Source organism: Zosterops lateralis (assembly GCF_965231275.1).
Source record: "Zosterops lateralis genome assembly, chromosome: 9".
NCBI classification, from domain to species: domain Eukaryota; kingdom Metazoa; phylum Chordata; class Aves; order Passeriformes; family Zosteropidae; genus Zosterops; species Zosterops lateralis.
In genome coordinates this window covers 27171258-27191253 of record NC_139769.1, presented here as the reverse complement: position 1 = coordinate 27191253, position 19996 = coordinate 27171258, and the positions used below count along the sequence as shown (strand labels likewise).

The following is a 19996-nucleotide window of genomic DNA, read 5'->3' as shown; positions in this document are numbered from 1 at the left end:
AACTAAGCTTGGATAAATGTGGAGGGTTTTTTTTCTCCCCAAAGGAACATGTTTTCAGAAACTGGGGCACAAATCAGATAAAACTGTTGCTGTGAAATAATCTTTTCCCAGCAGCAGCAGCAGCAAATATGCTTTCATAAAGCACAAATATATTCCAAATAAGATAAGAAGTTCCACAGTAGGTCAGAGGAGCCATATCCTGTACACATGGCAGAATTGGGAATCTGGATCTGAAAACCATTTTGCAATTTTACGAAGGGATGAAATATTGCTGTGTTGCTTTTAATATCTGTTGTTGGATGGCTTATAAAGCCCTGGGTGGCTTGGACTCACCATCTTTCTGCATCTCTTGTTCTCTTTTTAGAATGGCCACAGGTGGCAGATAATTCAAGATTTGTTGGGAACTGATCAAGACAATCTTGACTTAGCCAATGTCAACCTGATGCTGGAGCTGCTGGTGCAAAAGAAGAAGCAGTTGGAAGCAGTAAGGAGTTTCCCTTATTTAAATGAACACTGTGCATTTAGAAGCTTTTTTGTTTTGATACCTTTTCCTGGAAGCAAGATTCTATTGGTGAATTAATTGCTCAGTATTTTCTCTTGTGTTTTGGTGTTTAAAAGGTGACTGTTTTGCTGACCTTTGCAGTGAAATAACATTTCAGCTGTGATGCCCATAACATGCTTATAATGCTGTTGCTGGCAGGGTTGTATTAACAAGCAGGGAAAACAGAAAAGGATAAGAGAAAATGACTCACAGAACACAGAAAAGCACGTGAAGAAGTTTGCTAATTGTCTGTTGCACAAGTAAACGTCAGATCTTTCTTAGTAATAAGCATGAAGAAGTCCAGAATAGAGATTAAAGAATAAACACAGCGAGCGTGTGGAAAGGATCGCACACTTTAGTTTCTGCTGGAATGGACAGAATCTGAATGACCACCTTTCCTGAAGGCTTTTTCAGTATTTAATGCTTGAAAGAAAAGTTCAGATGTCTTGTTTATGAAGCTGGTTTGAAGATGGATCCAATATGAATCAAACTGTTCCTACGATTTCACTGAAATGTAGTCTTTGTGTTAGTTCTCCTCATATTTGGTCATTCCATGCTGTTCATTTCAAGTGATCATTTGCAAGTTATCAGAACCAGACCTTATAAATTAGACTGGATTATTACAGAATTTGACCCAGTGAACTTTGAGAAGGAGGGTGGATTTTGATAGGTGAGGAAAAGTTGTATTTGGAATATCTTAACTTACTCAGTCTTACAGAATCAATATTTACAACTTGTGGTTCTGATGGAAAGAAAGTAACCCCAAAATATGCTTGACTGTTAGCAGAACTGTTATGTTGCCTTATTGCATGGGCCCTTGTAAATATGTATATTGTGGTTCAGTGAAGTTATAGTGGGGGAAAAAGAGAATAAAACCTTTTTTTCTCTGTAGACCTTTTTGTATAAGTTGTGACAAATCTGAAGCAAATAAGGCATATGACTAAGTGTATGAGGATATTCTAAAGATGCTAAGCCCAAAAAGTGAAACCACACCTGACATTTAAAGAGTTTAAAAGCATTTTTCTTGTCTAGTTTTACTTGCTTCACTTTTATTATTGTCAGATCAGAGGGAGTAAGAACATAACCTCAGAAAAGTAGTATTTTTGCATTCAATGTCTTTACTTTCCTTGTCCCCTCTGCCTTTAGTGAATTTTATGTGCTCCTATGTCTTGATCCTTTTTGAGTGTATGTTGACTATCCTTTAATAGCAAATACATTGATAGGTTGTGCAAATAAGTCTTGGAATGCTGGGATATGATTAGGGCTATATTAATGCTGGAATATAGGTCTTAGTTATCTTTCCTCTTGTGGTTCTCTTTATCTTGCCCTGTCTAGTTTTTTGGCCAATTTAGATGAAAACACTATGCTGATGGATGAGGTAAATAACCTGTTATGAAAAATATTAGAAAGGAAGGGTTTAGTTTCATCAGTGACTTTATTGTCTTTCACTCTGGAGAAATCTTCAGCAGTAACTTGTACATAAGCAAAAATGTAAATTTTGGGGCAGGTGTTTTTTTGTATAAATACTTCATCCTGTAGTGTGTTGATCATGAAGTGGATGCTGATGATCTTCCAGGGAAGAAGGTGGGTCTGTGTGGAACCTGTATTCCAAAATCTATTCCAGGTGGAGTAGCCAAAGAAAAAAGAAGCATTTCAACTTATTAGGAAGAACTGTTACAAGGACTGTTGCCTTCACATAAAAATTTGCTGTCAACCAAACAAAACCTTATGACCTGTGAGATAAAGTAAAACTACCATTTTTAAAACATCCTTAAGCTATTTTTCTCTTGCTAACCTCTAAATGAAAGTAGCTTCTGTGCTGTGTGGATTTCTGTGTGTAAAACGAATATTTTTCTCTTAATGTACATGGAAGAGTTACACCTCCTTATTTACTGTGTTGCAGGAGTCCCATGCTGCCCAATTGCAGATCCTTATGGAATTTCTTAAAGTTGCCAGGAGAAACAAACGAGAGGTAACTTGCTTTGTGTTTCAGTGGATGAGGTGTTGTTGCCTGCTGCTTTCTCCCAGTGCATTTCTGTTGAAGTGATGTGTCAGCCTGGCATTATTTCTGCAAAGAATAACTCAAGGCGTGTTGGGAGAAATCTCAGACAGAGGACACGTGGGTTTGAGGGAAAATTAATCTCTTTATGTGTGACAGCTTCAATTTTTAATCATTTGCCTTCTCATCTCACACTGGTGAAGCATGTGGGAATATACAGACTCTTTGGTGTAAGTGCACGTCAAGTTCTTGAAAGAAGATTGTTTTCCTAACACAGAAGAAAATCAAAGTTTGGGAAGGAGTGAAATTATTTTCACTACCAAGTTTTTTTTTTCCTTTAGTTTATCAAATACCATGACTAATATGGTGACATAAAAGAATTAATATTCTGTATTTTTTCCTTGTTTGTCCTAAAATGAGTGTCTCAAGGAATATGAGTGAGTTTGATAATCACATACACAGTTTTTCATGGTTCGGGACTCTTCCTTTATCAGGTCATGCAGTGCATAAACCCTAATACCAGAAATAGGCCAAAAACCTAGAAAAATTATCATGAAAACAGCAGAAGGACAAGCTGTCTTGTGGTCCATGGTTTCTGAGAAAAGATGTGAAGAACAGAAGACCCAACAGTCTGACCGTAAGGTCAAACTTGAAACCATGCAAATGTGATGGGTTTAAGAAACCTTGTCCAGAATGGATTGAGGGTCTGGTTATGGAGTCATTCCAAAATGAGTCTGGAGTCTGTCCACCAGCAGATATCCAAGGCCAGAACCAAAAAGGATTGTGGAGAGTCCCAAGACAGGCAAGAGGGTTGGTGAAGGGTCTGGAAAACATCTTACAAAGGATGGGGGACCTCATTGCTCTCTCTAACTACCTGACAGGAGGTTGCAGTGTCGGGGTCAGGGTCTTCTGCCATGTCTCAGGTGAAAAGATGAGAAAAAATGACCTCAAGTTGCACCAGGGGAGGTTCAGATTTGATATTAGGAAAAAAAAAGTCACTGAAAGAGTGGTTGGATATTGGAATGAATTGTCCAGGGAGCTGGTGGAGTCACAGCCTCTGGAAATGTCAAAGAGGCACCTGGATATGGATTGGGGTCATGGTTTAGGAGTTGGTATGGTGGTGCTGGGGTGGTGGTTGGACTAGATAATCTTGAAGGTCTCTTACAACCTTCATTCTGAGTCTCTTCATTCTGAGTACTTGGGAAACCTTTCCCATCTCATCTCTTTGGCTTTAGTAATAATTTTTAAAGGATAACATCTTTTAAGGCTAAAGAAACTTAATTTTGGCTGCAGATCCTCTGAAAACAGCCTGTGGAACATCCTGAAGACAATTGGGACTTACAGTTTATTTCAGATCCTCCATGTCCCTGCTTATGTACTCCCTCTGTGGCCAAGACTTCCTCTGTGTTATTTTGTACCCCCCTTTGTATTCCAACATGAAATGCAGACTGACACATCTCCAAAGACTTCTGTGCAGGCCTGTCAGTTCTGTCCTTGCCCAGATTCTTAGTGTCTAGCCTTGCCATTTATTTTGAGGGAAATGAGGACTTGTCAGCAGTCTTTGCTCTCACTTGATAAGGGTAAGAAAGATAAAAAATCAGTGGGTAGATGCATGCAAAATACAGACCAGTCATTAGGATAGTTTCACATATCAAAATCTGTCTTGGGCAGTCAGTTTACACATAGAGTAAATTACACCAGTTGATGCTTCCTTTTTGGTAAGTGCCAAGGTCCTCCCTGTAGCTGGTGGAGCTTGTGGCAAGCACCTCTTTCTGGAGGGAGTTTTGTGGGGATAATAGGGGAATTACTGTTTGGGTTATGACAATGGTGACTGCAGGAAGCCTGAGATGGTGGCTTGGAAAGTGAGAAGTGACCATATTAATAATGCAGTGAAGGTTATCAGAGCTTCACAAGTTCACTGCATTTCTTTTGATGCTGTGAGAGGTGACTTTTTAAAATTGAGCTCAAGGAACATGTGTGGATCCTGGAACAATGATTACATGTCATCGTGAGTCATACATGCAGCCTTATTATGGGGAGGAACATGACCTTTTTTCCTTTTTTAATTCAGACTTTTTAGTAAAGATAGCTGCAGAGTAAATGCAATTTCGCTCAGTAAGTCATAGCTGTAAAGATAAGTTCTTAATAAATAAAAAAGATTTTTGGAATATATGATCCTGAGTTTTTATTTCTAATTTTTGGCTTAAATGTTTAAAGGAACTTTGGTAATTTTGCTTCCTAATATGCCTCTTTGAATACTGTTTGTTGCAGGATTTTATTAACAGGTTTTATTTACTTCATACTGCAAGTTCTTACATAGGGACTAAGGTGCTTTTGTAAGTGAATACAGGTATTGCCTCAGTTAGTGTACCTGTATAGTATTTCACATGTTCAGAGCAGATGATTAACCACCTGTAACCCTCCTTGCCTCCTTCACTCGTAAATTATGCAATTTTTTTCTTGCATTAATGAAATGGTGACTTCTGAGCATATTGGAGTGGGTTTATAGCTAGAAGAAAACTATCTTTTAGACTTGTACTTCAGAATATTGCTGCAGTCAAGTCTTTTGACAAATGCCTCTTTGTCACCTTTTCATAATTTCTCTAGAAGATAAATGTGAGGTTCAGCACCTGCAGCAGGTGCTATTAGAAATCCTGTTTTGATCTGTTCATAACTTTTCAAAATGTTGATCTTTCAAGCTGGAATTTACTGCATGCTTTTTGCACAAAGCTGTTGCAAGTCCTTTTTCTTTTGAAGTTTATGAATTTTGTTTTCTTTTTGGCCTAGAGAAATATGGCAAAAAAACCCCAAATCCTTGGCAATAGTAATAGAAAAAAAAACCAACCAAACAAGTCTTACCTTAGAAAAGATTGAAAACAAGTGGCTAAAGCTTAAAAATACTTTTTCACAAGCAACAGGTAGTTTTGGAGGAACGTATTGATCATGCACAACAGTTTGGTGTCCCTAAGGCAAACTTAGCATGGCTGAGTGCTTTTCCATATGTGTGCACAGTTAATTAAATGCACACTCTGCTTTTTTTTTTTTTTTAATCCAGTGTCCTCTTCTGTTGAAATTAAGGACTCAAAAAAAAGTCTGGAAGGTCAAATTTAATAATGAAATATTATGTCTTGGTGGTGGTGTGTATTTATTACTATTTTCCAAAGAAACCAAATGCAGCAGCCTGTGACTTTTTAAAATTCTTGCCTTCATACATATGTTGTGTAAATGCTTTTGCAAATTTAACTTTATTAATTTTAAAAGTTCACGTATTCCTTCATCTTGAACACTTTGTGAGAAAGCTGATTATATCAATTAATTCTCCCCACTTTTATGTTCAGTACTTTAAAGAAGATACCTTCTAATTATCTGGTCAGGATTTCAATGTCTCCTAACAGTTAGACACCATATATATCATATAGATAATTGATGCTAAAATATTATTAGCTCAGTTACCTGATGGTATTTCTGTCAAGCAGCGCCATTGCTTACTGAAGGAGAATATTGAGCTTGATGATGAGTATCACAAATCAGGTTCTACACAGGTGCTGTTCTCTGGGTGCATTCATGTTTCCCTTGGCAGATGTCACTTCATTTTTATGTTCTGTGGGCTTTTGCTTTCTAATAATGTGACATTAAGTCTCTTGTGTATAACAAACAAGGCCTCTTTCATGTTTGCTAATGCTTAAGGCTGTTTTTTAACTGCTAAACATCCTGGAACAGAAAAATAATCCTGAAGTGTCTCAGGCTTGTGGCACTGAGTGCCTGCTCAGCATTTCAGAATCATTGTTGTTCTTTGCACCCTCAAATGTTAAGTACTAAAAATAAGAGGAGTTATTGTGGGGTAATTGCTGGGAATTATAAGCATGAATTCTCCAGGGATATCATTACCTTGTGCTAATCACTTCACCTGTCAAGCCTTATGTTCTGCATGTATACACATGGATGAACTAATGAGTAAGCAAGAGGAGGTGACAGAACCAGAAATCAGTCATGCTCTTTTGTTCTCATGTGGTCTTGATTACCTTTCAGGACTGCTGAGGAGAATTTATGGCTAGAGTAGTCTGGTCCCTATCCACAGTGCTTACCTGGTATTTTAAATCTGTTTGCATTTCTGAGCTACTGAATGAGAGATGTGAGCTCCAGAAGCAGCGATAAGAAGCCCGAGGATGTAGAGAACATGTGAGCAGCAAACTAAGAATTATCATAGTGATATCAGTGTGTAACAGCTGGCTCTCCTTGCTGCACTGGGGAGGTCTTGCAAAGAAAGTAGCACCTACTACTGGTGTATTAGACTCTAAGGCAATTAGTCTAATTGTTTAGGCTGCTTTGTTCCCTCCCCCAGATGTCCTCATGAGGCTTTTCTGTCAGACCTTATCACTAAGCTTTCAGAGCATATTTCCTCCATAATGTAGGATTTAAATGAGGGAGAGGAATATTCAAGATATGAAACATGTTTTATCAGCCCAGCATCTCCCTTCTCCTACCTTTGGGAATCTGTGTGTTAAACAACCTGGATGTTCTCCAGCCTTTCTGTTAGCTCTTCCCCAGTTACAAGGAAACATTTATCATTTGGAGGAAGTATTGATCAGAGAAGAGAAATATTCTCAGCAGATAAATGTGTTATAGATGGACTGTCCACATGTTTAAGAGGCTTGAATGCTGTATATCACTAATGGAGCTTGTGGAGGCACATGAGTTCTTGTCTTCATACCAACAAAAGCCCTGCACCTACTTCTAGATGTGCAAAGACATTGTAACAGAGAAGTATTTTGTCAAAATAAGTGATATTGGCAATGAATTTATAAGACCAAAATTTCTCTAAGGTCTGAAGACGACCTCCAGGCCATAGTTGCCCTTTATGTTGTAAAAGGTTCTGCATCCAAAGCAGTAATGGAAAGAAACCCCAGAGACAGACAAGACTTCCAGAGAGAGAAGTTGATTTTATTGTGCATTGTCATTGAGGTATTCTACAGTTAGAAATTAATTTCACTGGGTACCTTTAGAAAAGTTTCAGCTGTTGATAGTGAAGTTTGCACTGTGGTTTGTTAAAGCAGTACTTGGTGGAAGAACAGGAAGTAGGAAGATAGTGATGTTGGGTGGATGAAGCTACAGGACAGAATTAAGGGTTTATTTACAGTCACTTCCTGGTTTATCCTCCTCAGGTGGGCAGGTGATAATTTCTGCCTCATCCTGGTTAGTGCAATGGCTTTGTATGTCTGGGAAAATGATGTTCCCTCTGGTAAAAGTCTCATCTGTTTGTCTGGATCTATGGTGTATAGTGTGATGGCTGCACAGGGAGTCTGGATCAGAGCCTGGAAGGTGTGCTACTGAACATAAAATGGGCTGTGAGCTTCCAAAAAGTGTGAATGCTGATGCTCTGTTTAGGCTGCTTGTTAAAACAGTGTTGCTGGTTTTGCAGTATTTCTGTAGAAAACAGCTCCTGTTGTTCTTTGCTTGTGCTTTTTCTAGCATTGGAAAGACATTTGGTTGAGGATCTGTCTCTTTCCCTTGTGCATTTTTCTAGGCTGTGTCTGTGGCACTGGGAGGCTCTGCTGAGCTTTTAGTTTTTTTGCAAACACTTAGAACTGGCACCAGGAAACATGGTCAGGACTGCTTGTTGTCCATGCTGTACAAAAGCAAAGGAGGAAGTTGCTGCCTCCCCAGGGGGCCCTTGCTCCAGGAAAAAACAGGAAGCTCCAGGATGAAACAAGATAGGCTTGTTAGTAATGGCCAGCCAAAACCACAGTGACCATGACCTGGTGTTCAGCGTTCTGTAAGTTCTTGGTGGCTTCTTGACTTGAACATCTGAAATCCCTTTTCCAGGAGTATAAAAAAGTTGGAAATCATAGCTTTTCTTTTGTATATATGCCCATATGTAAAAAATGGCACCAGAATGTTACATACCTGCTTATTGTAGTTCATTCACTGGAGTTGAAATTGAGGTTTAACCACTGAATTAACGACCTCCTCCTTGGCCGTATTGGCTTTTTCATTTCTGGGAAAGCATCTGTGTCTGAAAAGAGAGGTTTCTAGTATGTGCTTCTCTTTAAGCATACATTTCAGCGTTCATTGAAAGTGCTTTTGCTGACTTAATCCAAAGTCTGACAGGCATGATTCTGCCCATCACTGGGACAGGACTTGGCTTGCTTTCTGTGCCCAACGGTGAAAATTAAATTAAGGGCCCTTAAATCTGAATATGCTGCAAACATGATAATTCACTTAGCTTTCCTTAAATGTCCCTCAAAGGCTGGCCATTATAAATCAGTATTCTAATTTTTCAAAGTTTAATTGGAATGAATGTGGATTGATTTAAGGCCTTTGATAGATTAAAACACTTAAATGAACATACCAAAAACCCGAAGGTTTCAGTGTGGACATTAATTCATTTTATGCTGATGCCATGAGAAGGCTTCCTCTTAAAAGAGGCATGAAACTCTCTACCCTGCTTTTTAGAGTTTCTGCTGTTGGGTAAGTTTATGGTAGGTTGTAACTAGAAGGAAGAATTGGTAAATAAAATCCCATATCTCATGCTCTTGGCTCTGTGCAATAGTTAATGAAAACTGGCCAGTAAAAGGTCTCTTCTCTTGTTCCTATAAAAAGTATCCTGTTTATGTGATGTCAACAACTATCAATTATTTTTCAGCCATCCAGTTTGGCTGTGAGCCAGTACATTGTAGAATAGCTGATTTTCTCACTGTAATTTTGGAACTCGTAAGTGGTTTTGTGACTTCTTTTTGGGTGGGATTTATGAATGTGGGGGACTAATGGTATTTTCTAGAGATGAGTTCAGGCAGGACCCGTGCTGTGCAAGTGTCACTTAACTTCACCACTAATCTTGGAGCTGTAGCACCACCTGCTATTCTTGCTGTAGGTTTCGGAAGTGAAAATGGAATTATCTGTTATGGTGTAGTGATTTGTAAATTATCTGTGGCAGTCTAGTTCTAAACCATTAAACTTCTGCTGTCTGTGCCTCAAATTAAATGTAAACTGAAATCTTCAGAGTACAGAGGTTAGGATACATTTATAATATCATCTCATTCAAAGAAGCAGCCATGTTAGAAATAGGTGTGGACCCAGCAGCTTTTCTTCTCCTGTTTTCAGAGACAGAAGCTCTTGTTACTGTTTAAAAGGAAACTTAAAATGCTGGATTATTTAATGCAGAGCACACAGAAATTTGGAATACTTTACTGTAAGAGAGGTTTAAATTGTGCTTTTTGTTTAAACAAAACCTTCTGACACTTAAAGGATCAAACTTAAGCACTTGAGTGAATAAGTCTTTGGGAGCAGCTTGCCAGATATTCTTTGGAACATGTCATACTAAGAGTAATACGTGTTGCCAAACTAGTAACTTTGGATTTGGGCAATTTAATATTCTGTTGTAAAGTTGAAAGTACAAGAATTTGTTTTGTCTTTGGAGTATGTGTCCTGCTTAAGCTTTCAGTGGAATTAACTGAGCAAATGCTTCTGGTCATAGGTCACATTGCTCTAAGTTTTTACTGGGAGCTTAGGAGAGTCAGGTGGACTTCCAGTTCTCCATGTATTTATTACATTTGTCTCTCAGTGACCCAGACTTGCACTGGAGCTGAGTTTTGTCTGGAGCTCTGACCTAGAGGTGTGTGTGTGTGTGTGTGTGTGTGTGTGTGTGTTTGCAAGGCTGGCTTTAGGCTCTGTGGGCATTTGGGTGGGACATAGCTGCTGAATAAGCAGGTAAGGAGATGATGACCTTGCTTAGGTGTAAACAGTTGTCAAGTCTGTGGCTTCAGTTGCTTGAGGTGAGTGAAGCCAGCTTGCTGACTGACTAAAAACCTGGGAGATATTATATATGCACAAAGAAGGGAAAAGAAAGGTTGCCTGGTGAGAGGGGAAGTCTCCTGCTGACCTTTTCAGGTGTAGCCCTCAAATTGACTGGAATTTATGGTGTAAAGCTAGGTAAGTATCACACCTTTGGAAGAAGATATTTTGATACTATTTGATGCTTGCTCAGTACCAGGAGCAAATCTTGCTCTGGTCATAACAGATTTTTTCCAATCCAAAAACTTAATGACAAACTTTTAATTGGCAAGTGACAGGTTAACAACGAGGATGAGAATTAACCTTGATACTTTTTATGTTTAGCAAAACATTTTGTATTTAGTTGAAGGGTGAAATGATCATTGCCTTTCATTATGTTTTTTTCTGATTGTGGCAAGACAAGTAGGAATGGTTTGAAAGTGAAAGAATGAGGGTTTAGATATTAGGAAGAAATTCTTCCCTGTGAGGATGGTGAGACTCTGGCACAGGGTGCCCAGAGAAGATGTGGCTGCCCCATCCCTGGGAGCGTTCAGGCCAGGGTTGACTTGGCTTGGAGCAACCTGGGATAGTGGAAGGTGTCTCTGCCCATGGCAGGGGGTGGAATGAGATAATCTTTAAGGTCCCATGTAATCCAGACCACTTTGTGACTCTATACTCTGTGTTTTCAAAGCAGTTACACCTTGCCTGAGACATGTTAGAGGAGCATAATAGTATTACTTTGGATCTCTGTGTATTGTATTATTATAATAGTATTATAATATATGTATTATTATAATAGTATTATGTGGGTCTCTGTGATTGACATCAAAATACCTCCTGCTCTAGTTTCCCATTGTTTCAAAATGACAGCTGTGTCTTGAATGTGGTTGGTGTGCACACTTATGTTAATCTGTGCATTTGAACTTCCTGCCTGGTGACTTTTGAATTGTGTAGCACACCACTGAAGTTAGTTCAGGTTCCCCTTTGGAAAGACTGTAATTTATCTTGGTGCTGCAATGCAGATTGATTTAGACTTCTCCCATTCTCTTATCCACAGCAATTGGAGCAGATCCAGAAGGAGCTAAGTGTTCTGGAAGAAGATATTAAACGAGTAGAGGTGAGGTACCCAGACATTGTTTTGACTCTGGCAATTTTTCATTTTCATCAAGCTGTCTGCCTTGCCGTGAGGCTGCTGGGTTAAATTTATGGCATTTAAGTCAGTAATGGGAAAATGAACAGATGATGCTCTTTCTTTAATTTGTTCATTTAGTTGATGTGTGCAGGCTTCAGTTTGGTAGCTCTTATATAATCATTTCTTTGTGTTGGTAGTAAGTATTTCAGCGTAGTTGCTAGAAATCAGCAGCTGGTATATTGATCAGAACTTAAGATTTTTGTATGTTGCTGGCTGTTTGCACAGGCTGTTTAAATCTTAGCAGCATACAAGTCTTAAAATGGAAAGGTGCTGGGGATTCGGAAGAGGGTTGCTATACAGAGACTGGGCAAGAACAAAACCAGCTCCCGCTGCTTGTCAAAACTGATTCCTGCTACTTCCTGGTATAGTTCTCTTAATTCCTTAACGATGGGAAACTCTTGACATTTTTGCTAAGTTACTCTCGAGGAGTTTGTAGCCTCATCAATGCAATCCTTCTGTCTTCACTGAGTCTTTTAGGTTCCTCTTGGCCCTTCCCTCTAGTCATTCTAGAAGGGAATGTTTAATCTTGCAGTAGGAAGCTGATGTTTCAGAAATACATCAGACTGCCACCTCTCAAAGTACCATTCCCTTAAAGCTTCTTGGGAATCAGTTTTCAGGTTTGCTTCTTGCTTGTCTTTAGCAAGTCAGCATGTGTTCCCAGCTACCTCCCAAAAAGCCTTTTAGATTTCTTCGTGCAGTTAATATGTGTGCTGATGAATTAGCCAAACATAAATATGATGACAACGGCAAGATTTTTCCATTTATCTCATAGCTATTTGGAATTTTTTTCAGACCTCTTTTCCTAAATGTTTCTCAGCTTTGAAATAAATATACCTTAGCATGCTTTCTTCAGACTGGTAAAATAAGTCTTGAGATCTAGGAGAAACTATTCCCAAAAGCTGTGGGATCTCTCAAAGAGCATCCAGCTATCTGTTTCTCTGCTCTTTAATCAGGCATTTCAGTGGGCTGCAGCTGGGTATATTCCTGGGGTGTGATGGTGACCTTGGCTCTGACCTCTAAAGCCTGGGATCTCTATTGTCACAAATATCCTTCTTTCTACCTGCCAACTAATAGGCACCTAGTGGGACTTCGAAAGCACAAGTAATAATTGTCCTGAGAACACTTTGCCCCTCAACTAATGAGCTGCTGCATCCTGCATAGCTTCCATTTCCCAAACAGATGAAAGACAGTGTCATACTGGGTACACAGCAGTGACTTAGTCTGGGAGGGACAAAGCCAAGTTTATGTGCAAAGTTTATCTCTTGTGCAGTTGTCCCACAGAGGACTGACAGATCCTCTTTTAAGTCTGTGGCAGCACCTTTGCCCTGCTGCCTTGTGACTGTTCTTGCCATGACCCATATCCAGCTTTACTTTCCAGTTGTGAAGGCTGTTAGACAAGTTTGCACAGATCTCAAAAATGCAGTTAGAGCTTGTTTGTTCTGCCACGTCTAAGGGAGATGCTGGGTTAGAGACAATTGGGTGATAATCAAATCCATTGGGTTTTATGGAGTATAAGCTCCAAAACTGCCGCTCATGAAGCACAGAGTGCCACAGCTGTAGGATTTTTGAAACCCACTTTGAATGATAACTGAAAAAAAAAATTGAAGAAAACCAATGTTTTGTCAGACATTGTAAAGATTTTTAGGTAAGAGTTGAGTAAATGTAGACACAGTTGGTTATCTGCATAGAAAAACAGCAGTGTTCTGTGAATGCATGTATTAGACATACATTTCTTGTCAGCTCTGTTGTAATGTGATTTCTGTTTCAGGAGATGAGTGGCCTGTACTCCCCAGTCAGTGAGGACAGCACAGTGCCACAGTTTGAGGCTCCCTCACCTTCACACAGGTATGGAGCTCGCAACTCAACTTGGATTTCAAGCTGTACATGTTGCACTCTGCTTGCTAGTGCTCTCCAAGCAGTGCCCAAAATACAAGCACAACTATTTTTTGAATGCTGTACAGTGTTTTCCTATTGTATTTCTAATTGGTATAAACTTTATGTGAACAAAGAAGTGAAGAAAAAGCCGTTTGAGCCTGCATTTGGATGAAAAATCTGCTCTGACTCAGATGCCATGGAAAACCGATGGCTTTAAATGTCATGTGAATTAGTAAACTTGAGTCATAAGCCTTTGCTATGGAATAAAATATTACTGTTATTTATATGCTACCTTTTCTGAACTTTGTGGAGTCCTGCTTGGCCTGTGAAAGGTCTTAATTTTCTATGATATTGGAGTGCTCTGGCTTCCCCAATCAGCATAGATAGCTAAAGGTATGGGCTCAGATCAAAATTTGAAATGTACAGCCTATTGATTCTTTTTTATCTGCTGTCTGTTTTGATTTAATGAAATGCCTTTCTAATAACATAATTTCATGTGTATTTTTGTCTGGAATATTTCACAGTCTGGTTTCTTGATGATAATATTGCAGATGCCTCTTGTATCCAAGTTGTAAGTGCCAGAGTTTGAAGTGCTCTACCTTACAGATGTGTATTTTGCTCTAATTTCAACAGGGCCAAGTTATGTTATTATGTCTGCTATCTCTTAGAAGTAGAGTTCTCTAAACTGTCATTTTCTGTTATAAAATTGTATACTGGTAGATTTTTTTACAGTTAGCAGCTCTAAACCTAATAGCGCAGAAGTAACAAATGATCAGATTTCTTCCCCTAGAGAGACTTAGACCCAGTGCTATGGTGATGAACCCAGAACTGTTGGCTGGAATTTCCTACCAAGATGCTATTTCTGATACAGAGACCAGTATCCCTCATATTTCTATGAAGCTCTGGCTGCCCCTGAGGGAAAGGACAGGAATATGGTCACAATGAATGGGAGCAGCATTTCTAATTCAGTTCTTCACTGCTCCTTCGATTCTTTTTGGGTGCAGATTTGTTTCTTGATATGGGCTGTTGCTGTTTTGCCAAGAAGCAGTTTTGTGAAACTGATGAGATTCTTGTCAGGTTCTACTACTTTCCTGTTTATTGGCTATTAAATAGATTGGTTTTGCTCTGTGGCACTGAGGCTTGGAGTAGGAGTAAACTTGAGCACTGATCAGGCTCAGTTTGGTAGATGTTGGATGCCTTCAGGCCTAAAAACATTTCTCTTTTATCAGGAGATTGTACTTATGAGTAGAAATGTATCTCTGTTATTTGAGCTCAGCTAACAAACAAGCCCCCAAAGAACTTTTTTATCTCTTGAAGGCTGGAATAGCATTTTAAGCCCAGGAGTTTTAGTAAAAGAGTTGAGGGGAGAACAGTCTGCAGTGAGAGCTACACTGGTTTCAGTCTACTGAGAATTTCTTGATATTACTTTATGTCTAATTATTTCATGTCCTAGGGGTCAATCAATCTCAGTTCCTGCATTTGAAGATGTAAGATAGTATCAAAAAAATCACAGTGATCTTTGGATTGATGTGCTTCCCCTGGGATCTGCTAGGAGGTGGCAGTGCGTTGGAGCCATGATGGGTGCAGAGACCATGGGCTCTTTCTTACCTCTCTGGGTCCATCTTGGCTGTGTCTTGAGCTTTGGGGTTTTCCTCCTGGTACAACATGCCAGGGGTGTGATATAACAGGATATTGGAATGTGGCATTACCTTTTTCTATCTGCTTTAGAAGATCCCTTATCATTTTCTTGGTGGCATTCCTGTTAAGAAGTAGCCTTAAGTGGTAGAGGAGAAATCAGTATGTGAAGGAAATGTCTGAACAGGCATCAGTTGTTGCCAGAAGTTACTCCTGTAACTTCTGTGCCCTCCCCTTTTTGACAGTTTTATATAATTCAAGTAATTGCATTGGTGTGAGTTACTATAAGTTAGATTCCAGGAAGGTCTACCACTTGAAATTAATTTTATTTTCAACATGAAGTGTAAGTTTTGAAGAATACTTCAACAACATTCCTCCTTGGCAGGAATGCTGCAGAACAGCTGATAGGAAATGTGCTGATTTTTTTTCACTTCTCTTAACTGAAATATTTAATCTCCAGAGTGCATTTTAGAGATGCCATGAGCCACTAAGAGTGAAATACAAATATAGTTTGGGATGGATTCACTTCCATATTAAAATTATACTGAACTTGCAGAGACCCTCTAGCTTATCAGTGAATTTAAATGGTGTATTTAAATTGAAATAAAACTTAAAATACTTAACACGCTGCTAATGAAATATAATTGTGTAACTCTTTAATAATGTGCCTTATAAATATTACAAGGTTATCACAGACTAGTGCTGAGAGGAAGAAAACTTATTTAGCCTTTGAATTTAAAGTTCAAGAAAATAGAGTTCTTTGGAATTCAGTTTTATCTGGTCTCTGGTGACTTGCCCTTATTCATCTGCTTCGTCTAAATCACAGGCTTGCTTCATTAATTTTCTGTTTCTTTTCATTGTTTCTAGCTTTTTTCCTCCCCATTCTTAACATCTTCAAAATGTGAAATTACTTTGCCTTCCCACAGCTTCCTTCAGAAACTCTTTAGCAAAAAAACCTAGCCCAGCTATGATGTTTAATACATCCTTGGCTGCAAGAAACACGTGTTTTCTTTTGTGCCTACACAGGGTATGATGAAACATTAAATTGGGTAATAGCACAGTGCTTGTTTACAGTGTTGCCTATTGCTTCCTATACTAATAGAGAACAAGAGAGGAAGAATAAGGGAAGAGAACAAATAGTTCTGTGTATGGCTCTTCTGAACAGGAGCGTGCATGTTATTTTTGCTCCCAGTAAGTGGTGCAAACAGAAGACAGGAATAAGCAGATTCTCTGTGATGCTATCCAGGACTAATGGCAATAACAAACTATCACTAATAGGAGTCTGAGGGGAAAATTCTGATCTCGAAATGAGTTGCTTGGTAACTCAGGTTCAGTTATTGAAATCCTGATCCTCCTTCCTCTCCATTTGTTCTAATTACCTCCTCCCATCTCTGTAATGGGCTTTATAGTCTGTGGGTTGCCTTGTTTGTTGTTGTTGTTGTTGTTCTGGGTTTTTAAATGTCATATCAATGCAGCTGAATTTCCAAACTGAACCTAATGTTACATCTTTTAAAAAACAACTTGGAGGGGCACTTCTGTAATTTTCTGATTACTTGCTTCCTGTTTACTGAAAGGAAAAACATTGAAGCTTATATGAGTTACCTCAGCTATAGGCACTGCACAGAAATGGCTTTGAATTTGTGACGTCTATGCTCTTGAAGGCTTTACATCACCAGACAACCTGCAGCAAAATGAGACCAGACTCTCTGTGTGTTTTGCTGTTAATTGCCACTGTACCTGTCTCAGAGTGGAGTACTTTTTCATTGCTTTCTAGCTGAATGTGTTATTCCTGCAGTTCTGGCAGGATCTGCTGTCCATGTTTCATTATTTCATGCAGCTACATTCTAATTTAAAGTTCATTGTCCCCAACCATGCCTGAAATGGCTCTGCTGTTTTCTCCCTTACAATAGCTTCTGCAAATAATGATTTTTATCCCTTAGGTTTTCTTTGTTAACAGCTTTTGTCTTGCCTGGAACAAAAGTCCAATCAATCTCATTTTCCAAGTTAATTTTTTAAGTCTCATCAGTAGTTGTGTCTCATCTTCTGTTTTCACCTCCCTCCACTTCCAGGGGAGCTTGAAAACATTCAGAGAAATATTTAAGCACTGGTACCAATGATTCATTCTTCCAAACTTACAGGTGCTCTGCCCAGCATTTCAACCAAACCAGTTTGTTTATGGCCAAGATTCTCAAGTTTACACATAAGTTCTGTCAGCTGTAACATAAACAGGAATTGGTACAATTATCTTTGACAGAGCTAAGACCTACAGCAGTGTTCTAGAAGGTTTTTAAAGAAACCCTCAGCTTTCTTAGTGCTTAAAATCTAAGATTCTCTCATAAGAAAGTCTGAGAATAATGAGAACAATGATCCCAGTTAGTTTCTTCTCTGTCCAAGTCAAATGACATAGCAGAAGCAAAGCAGTTTAAAAGATTTTTTAGAAACAAATCACGATGATTTTCATAGTGTGTTCTGACTAATCAATAAAATTGTGTTCTTGTATGCTAATCTTTACCTGTCCTGGAGGTATATGAAATTTGAGTGATAAATGTGCTTTAATCTGGCTCTGATGTCTTACTGTGGGAGCTGAAGTTTTTGCCTGTATGTCCAAGGGCACTGAGCCACCTGTTTTCTGCTTGGATTGGGAGATCTTTTTGCAGTTTTGAAAGTTAAATTCCATTGAGTTTGCATGTCTGTGCTGTGTTTTGAAAACAGTGATTTAAAAGGTATGCCATGTCATTTTAGATACTATAATATGGTGTAGTATTTTCTAATAATAGTAATCCTGGCTGTCAGTATTTTTTTGGGGTTATTTCTGTGTTTCCTTAATTGTCTGTTTAAACTAGTGCCTGTCTTACACTGATTTCTCTAGCTTTTCCCTTTCCAGTGTTGATTAAAATGCCACAGCATTAGATTTCTCTATATTCTTTCTTTTTTTTAAGGAATTGAAAACCAGTGGTACCATGTTATTTTCAGAATGTCTTGTGCTGCATATTTCATATGAAGGATATGCTTTTGCATTTTAATTAGAAGTTATTTGACTGCCCTACACGTAATTGTATGTGACAGCATTCTGCTCTAGGAAAACTCTGTATTTAAAAAAAAAAAATCTCTCCTAAACCCCCAAACAAAATAAAACCTTGTGTTCCCTGTCTGTAAAATGGATTTCAAAGGCAAGTATGCTGCAGAGTGTCAAGGAGAGAATAGCAAACAGGTTAAAAATGATAAAGGATGGCTGTGCAGTGATTTAAGCAGACTATTTCTTTTATTTTTGCAGTAGTATTATTGACTCCACCGAGTATAGCCAGCCTCCAGGCTTCAGTGGCAGTTCTCAGGTAAGATAATATATAAATGTCTGTATGGGAGAGATGGGGGGTGAATGTGGAGGTTGGGCATGGCTGAGGTGCACTTTCATCCATCTCCAGAGTCCTGGCCAACTGAAGCCTTGAAAATGCACTTAACTGGTTGTTTGGGCAACTGCAGCTGTAGGAATGATTGTGCCCAGCTGTGTGAGAGACACTTGGTTTATGTATTTAGATATCTGACTTTTTTTAAAGCTGACTCTTCTGTGGAAGAGGGGATATAGTTTGCTCTTCATTTCCCATGTGGGCAGCACTGGGGAAGGGAGGTAAATCCCTGACCCTTTACATTGGCTTAAGTAGCTGTAGATCAAGCTTAACTTTCAGAACAAAAAAAAAATAATCTCCAGGCTCAGTTATGTCATTTGTCTTCATCAGGGCCTTTTACATACCATTATAAAGTCATATAGAAGGTAAAAAGCTGCATGTAGAATGGAGCTGTTTGGCAGGCAGCCTCCAAACTGCCTGGTCCATAGGGCCTCCTGAATTCCAAAGAGCACTTGTGTAATCTTGCACTTTGGAGAGTTCAGCTGGGCTGGGGAGGTGACACTCATACCCAGCTCACAGTTCCAAAAAGGTTGAACGGTTTTCATTTGGGCAAGATGGACTGTTGGGCACATTCCAGCTGTGCCTTGGGTGCTCTCTGGTGGTGGTGGACCATCCCTGGCATACTCCAGCATGAAACTGGTAAATTACCAGGTTGAGGTGCTGTTGGATTTTATTTGATGTAAAGGAAAAAGCACATGGGATTTTGAGCTGGTGCACGTACATGTTTGCATACAGCTGTATTCTAATTGGCAATTAGAAAATTCCATCTATTAGTCTGTGGGGAAAATGCTTTTTCCCACTACTTTGGTCTTTGGAGGTTTTTGCTTTAACAGAGAGTTGTAGTTCTTCCACATTTCAGAGGGCAGGTATAATGTAGATGGGAGTTTTATGTTCAGGACTCTGATGTGCTACAGTGTATTTGGTCTCCAGTGACATTACTTGTCTCAGTACTTCCTATTTCAGAGCCAGAATTAATAGCATAGCTATCCTGCTGGTGAGCTCACAAAACAAACAACCTAGACTTTCTAGTCATCCTGTATGACAGCCTTATTTGTGTGAGAATAATCTTTTTTTGTCCTCAAATGCGATTTCTTGTCCTCAAGAGTGCAAGATCTGTACTCTCAAATACAAATTTTCAAATTAAACTTTAATATATGTTTGGATGGGGAGTTCAAAGAGAACCTGGAAGTTAAACACTTCTGTTCAAAGGTAGTCTAATTTCAGCGAGACTTCACCATAAAAACAGTTTTAAGAATATAAATTAAATTGTGAGGGTTTTCCCTAATTGTCAGTCATGGCAAAAATCATATATTGGGCACTGCTGCCAGTAAGAATTATCTAGGAAGGACAGCACAGCTTTCCTTTCTCAATGTAATTACTTTGTGCATTGCCCACAAATATGTTGTCAGGGAAGAATTTTTATACCAGAAAGCTCTAAGACAGTTCTCTTCCAGAAGATGAGCTTCAGAAGTAAATAGTGAACAAGTCCCTTAGGCCCTGGGGAATTCTGCAGGTAGTATTTAATGGCAGTGCCTTTTTTCTGCTAGAAATAAGGAGCTTGTATGCAGCTAAGAAGCTTT

General features: G+C 39.0%; 1 protein-coding gene across 2 annotated transcripts in view; it reads left to right on the top strand.

The window, feature by feature from the left end:
• COP1 (COP1 E3 ubiquitin ligase) overlaps positions 1-19996 on the top strand; it is a 124804-nt gene that overhangs the window by 12473 nt on the left and 92335 nt on the right. For both annotated transcript variants that reach the window (XM_083867433.1, XM_083867432.1), the window contains exons 5-9: positions 365-484; positions 2445-2513; positions 11368-11427; positions 13271-13347; positions 18287-18344. In XM_083867433.1, coding sequence (XP_083723559.1) covers positions 365-484; positions 2445-2513; positions 11368-11427; positions 13271-13347; positions 18287-18344 — 384 coding nt within the window. The remainder of the gene's footprint in view (positions 1-364; positions 485-2444; positions 2514-11367; positions 11428-13270; positions 13348-18286; positions 18345-19996) is intronic.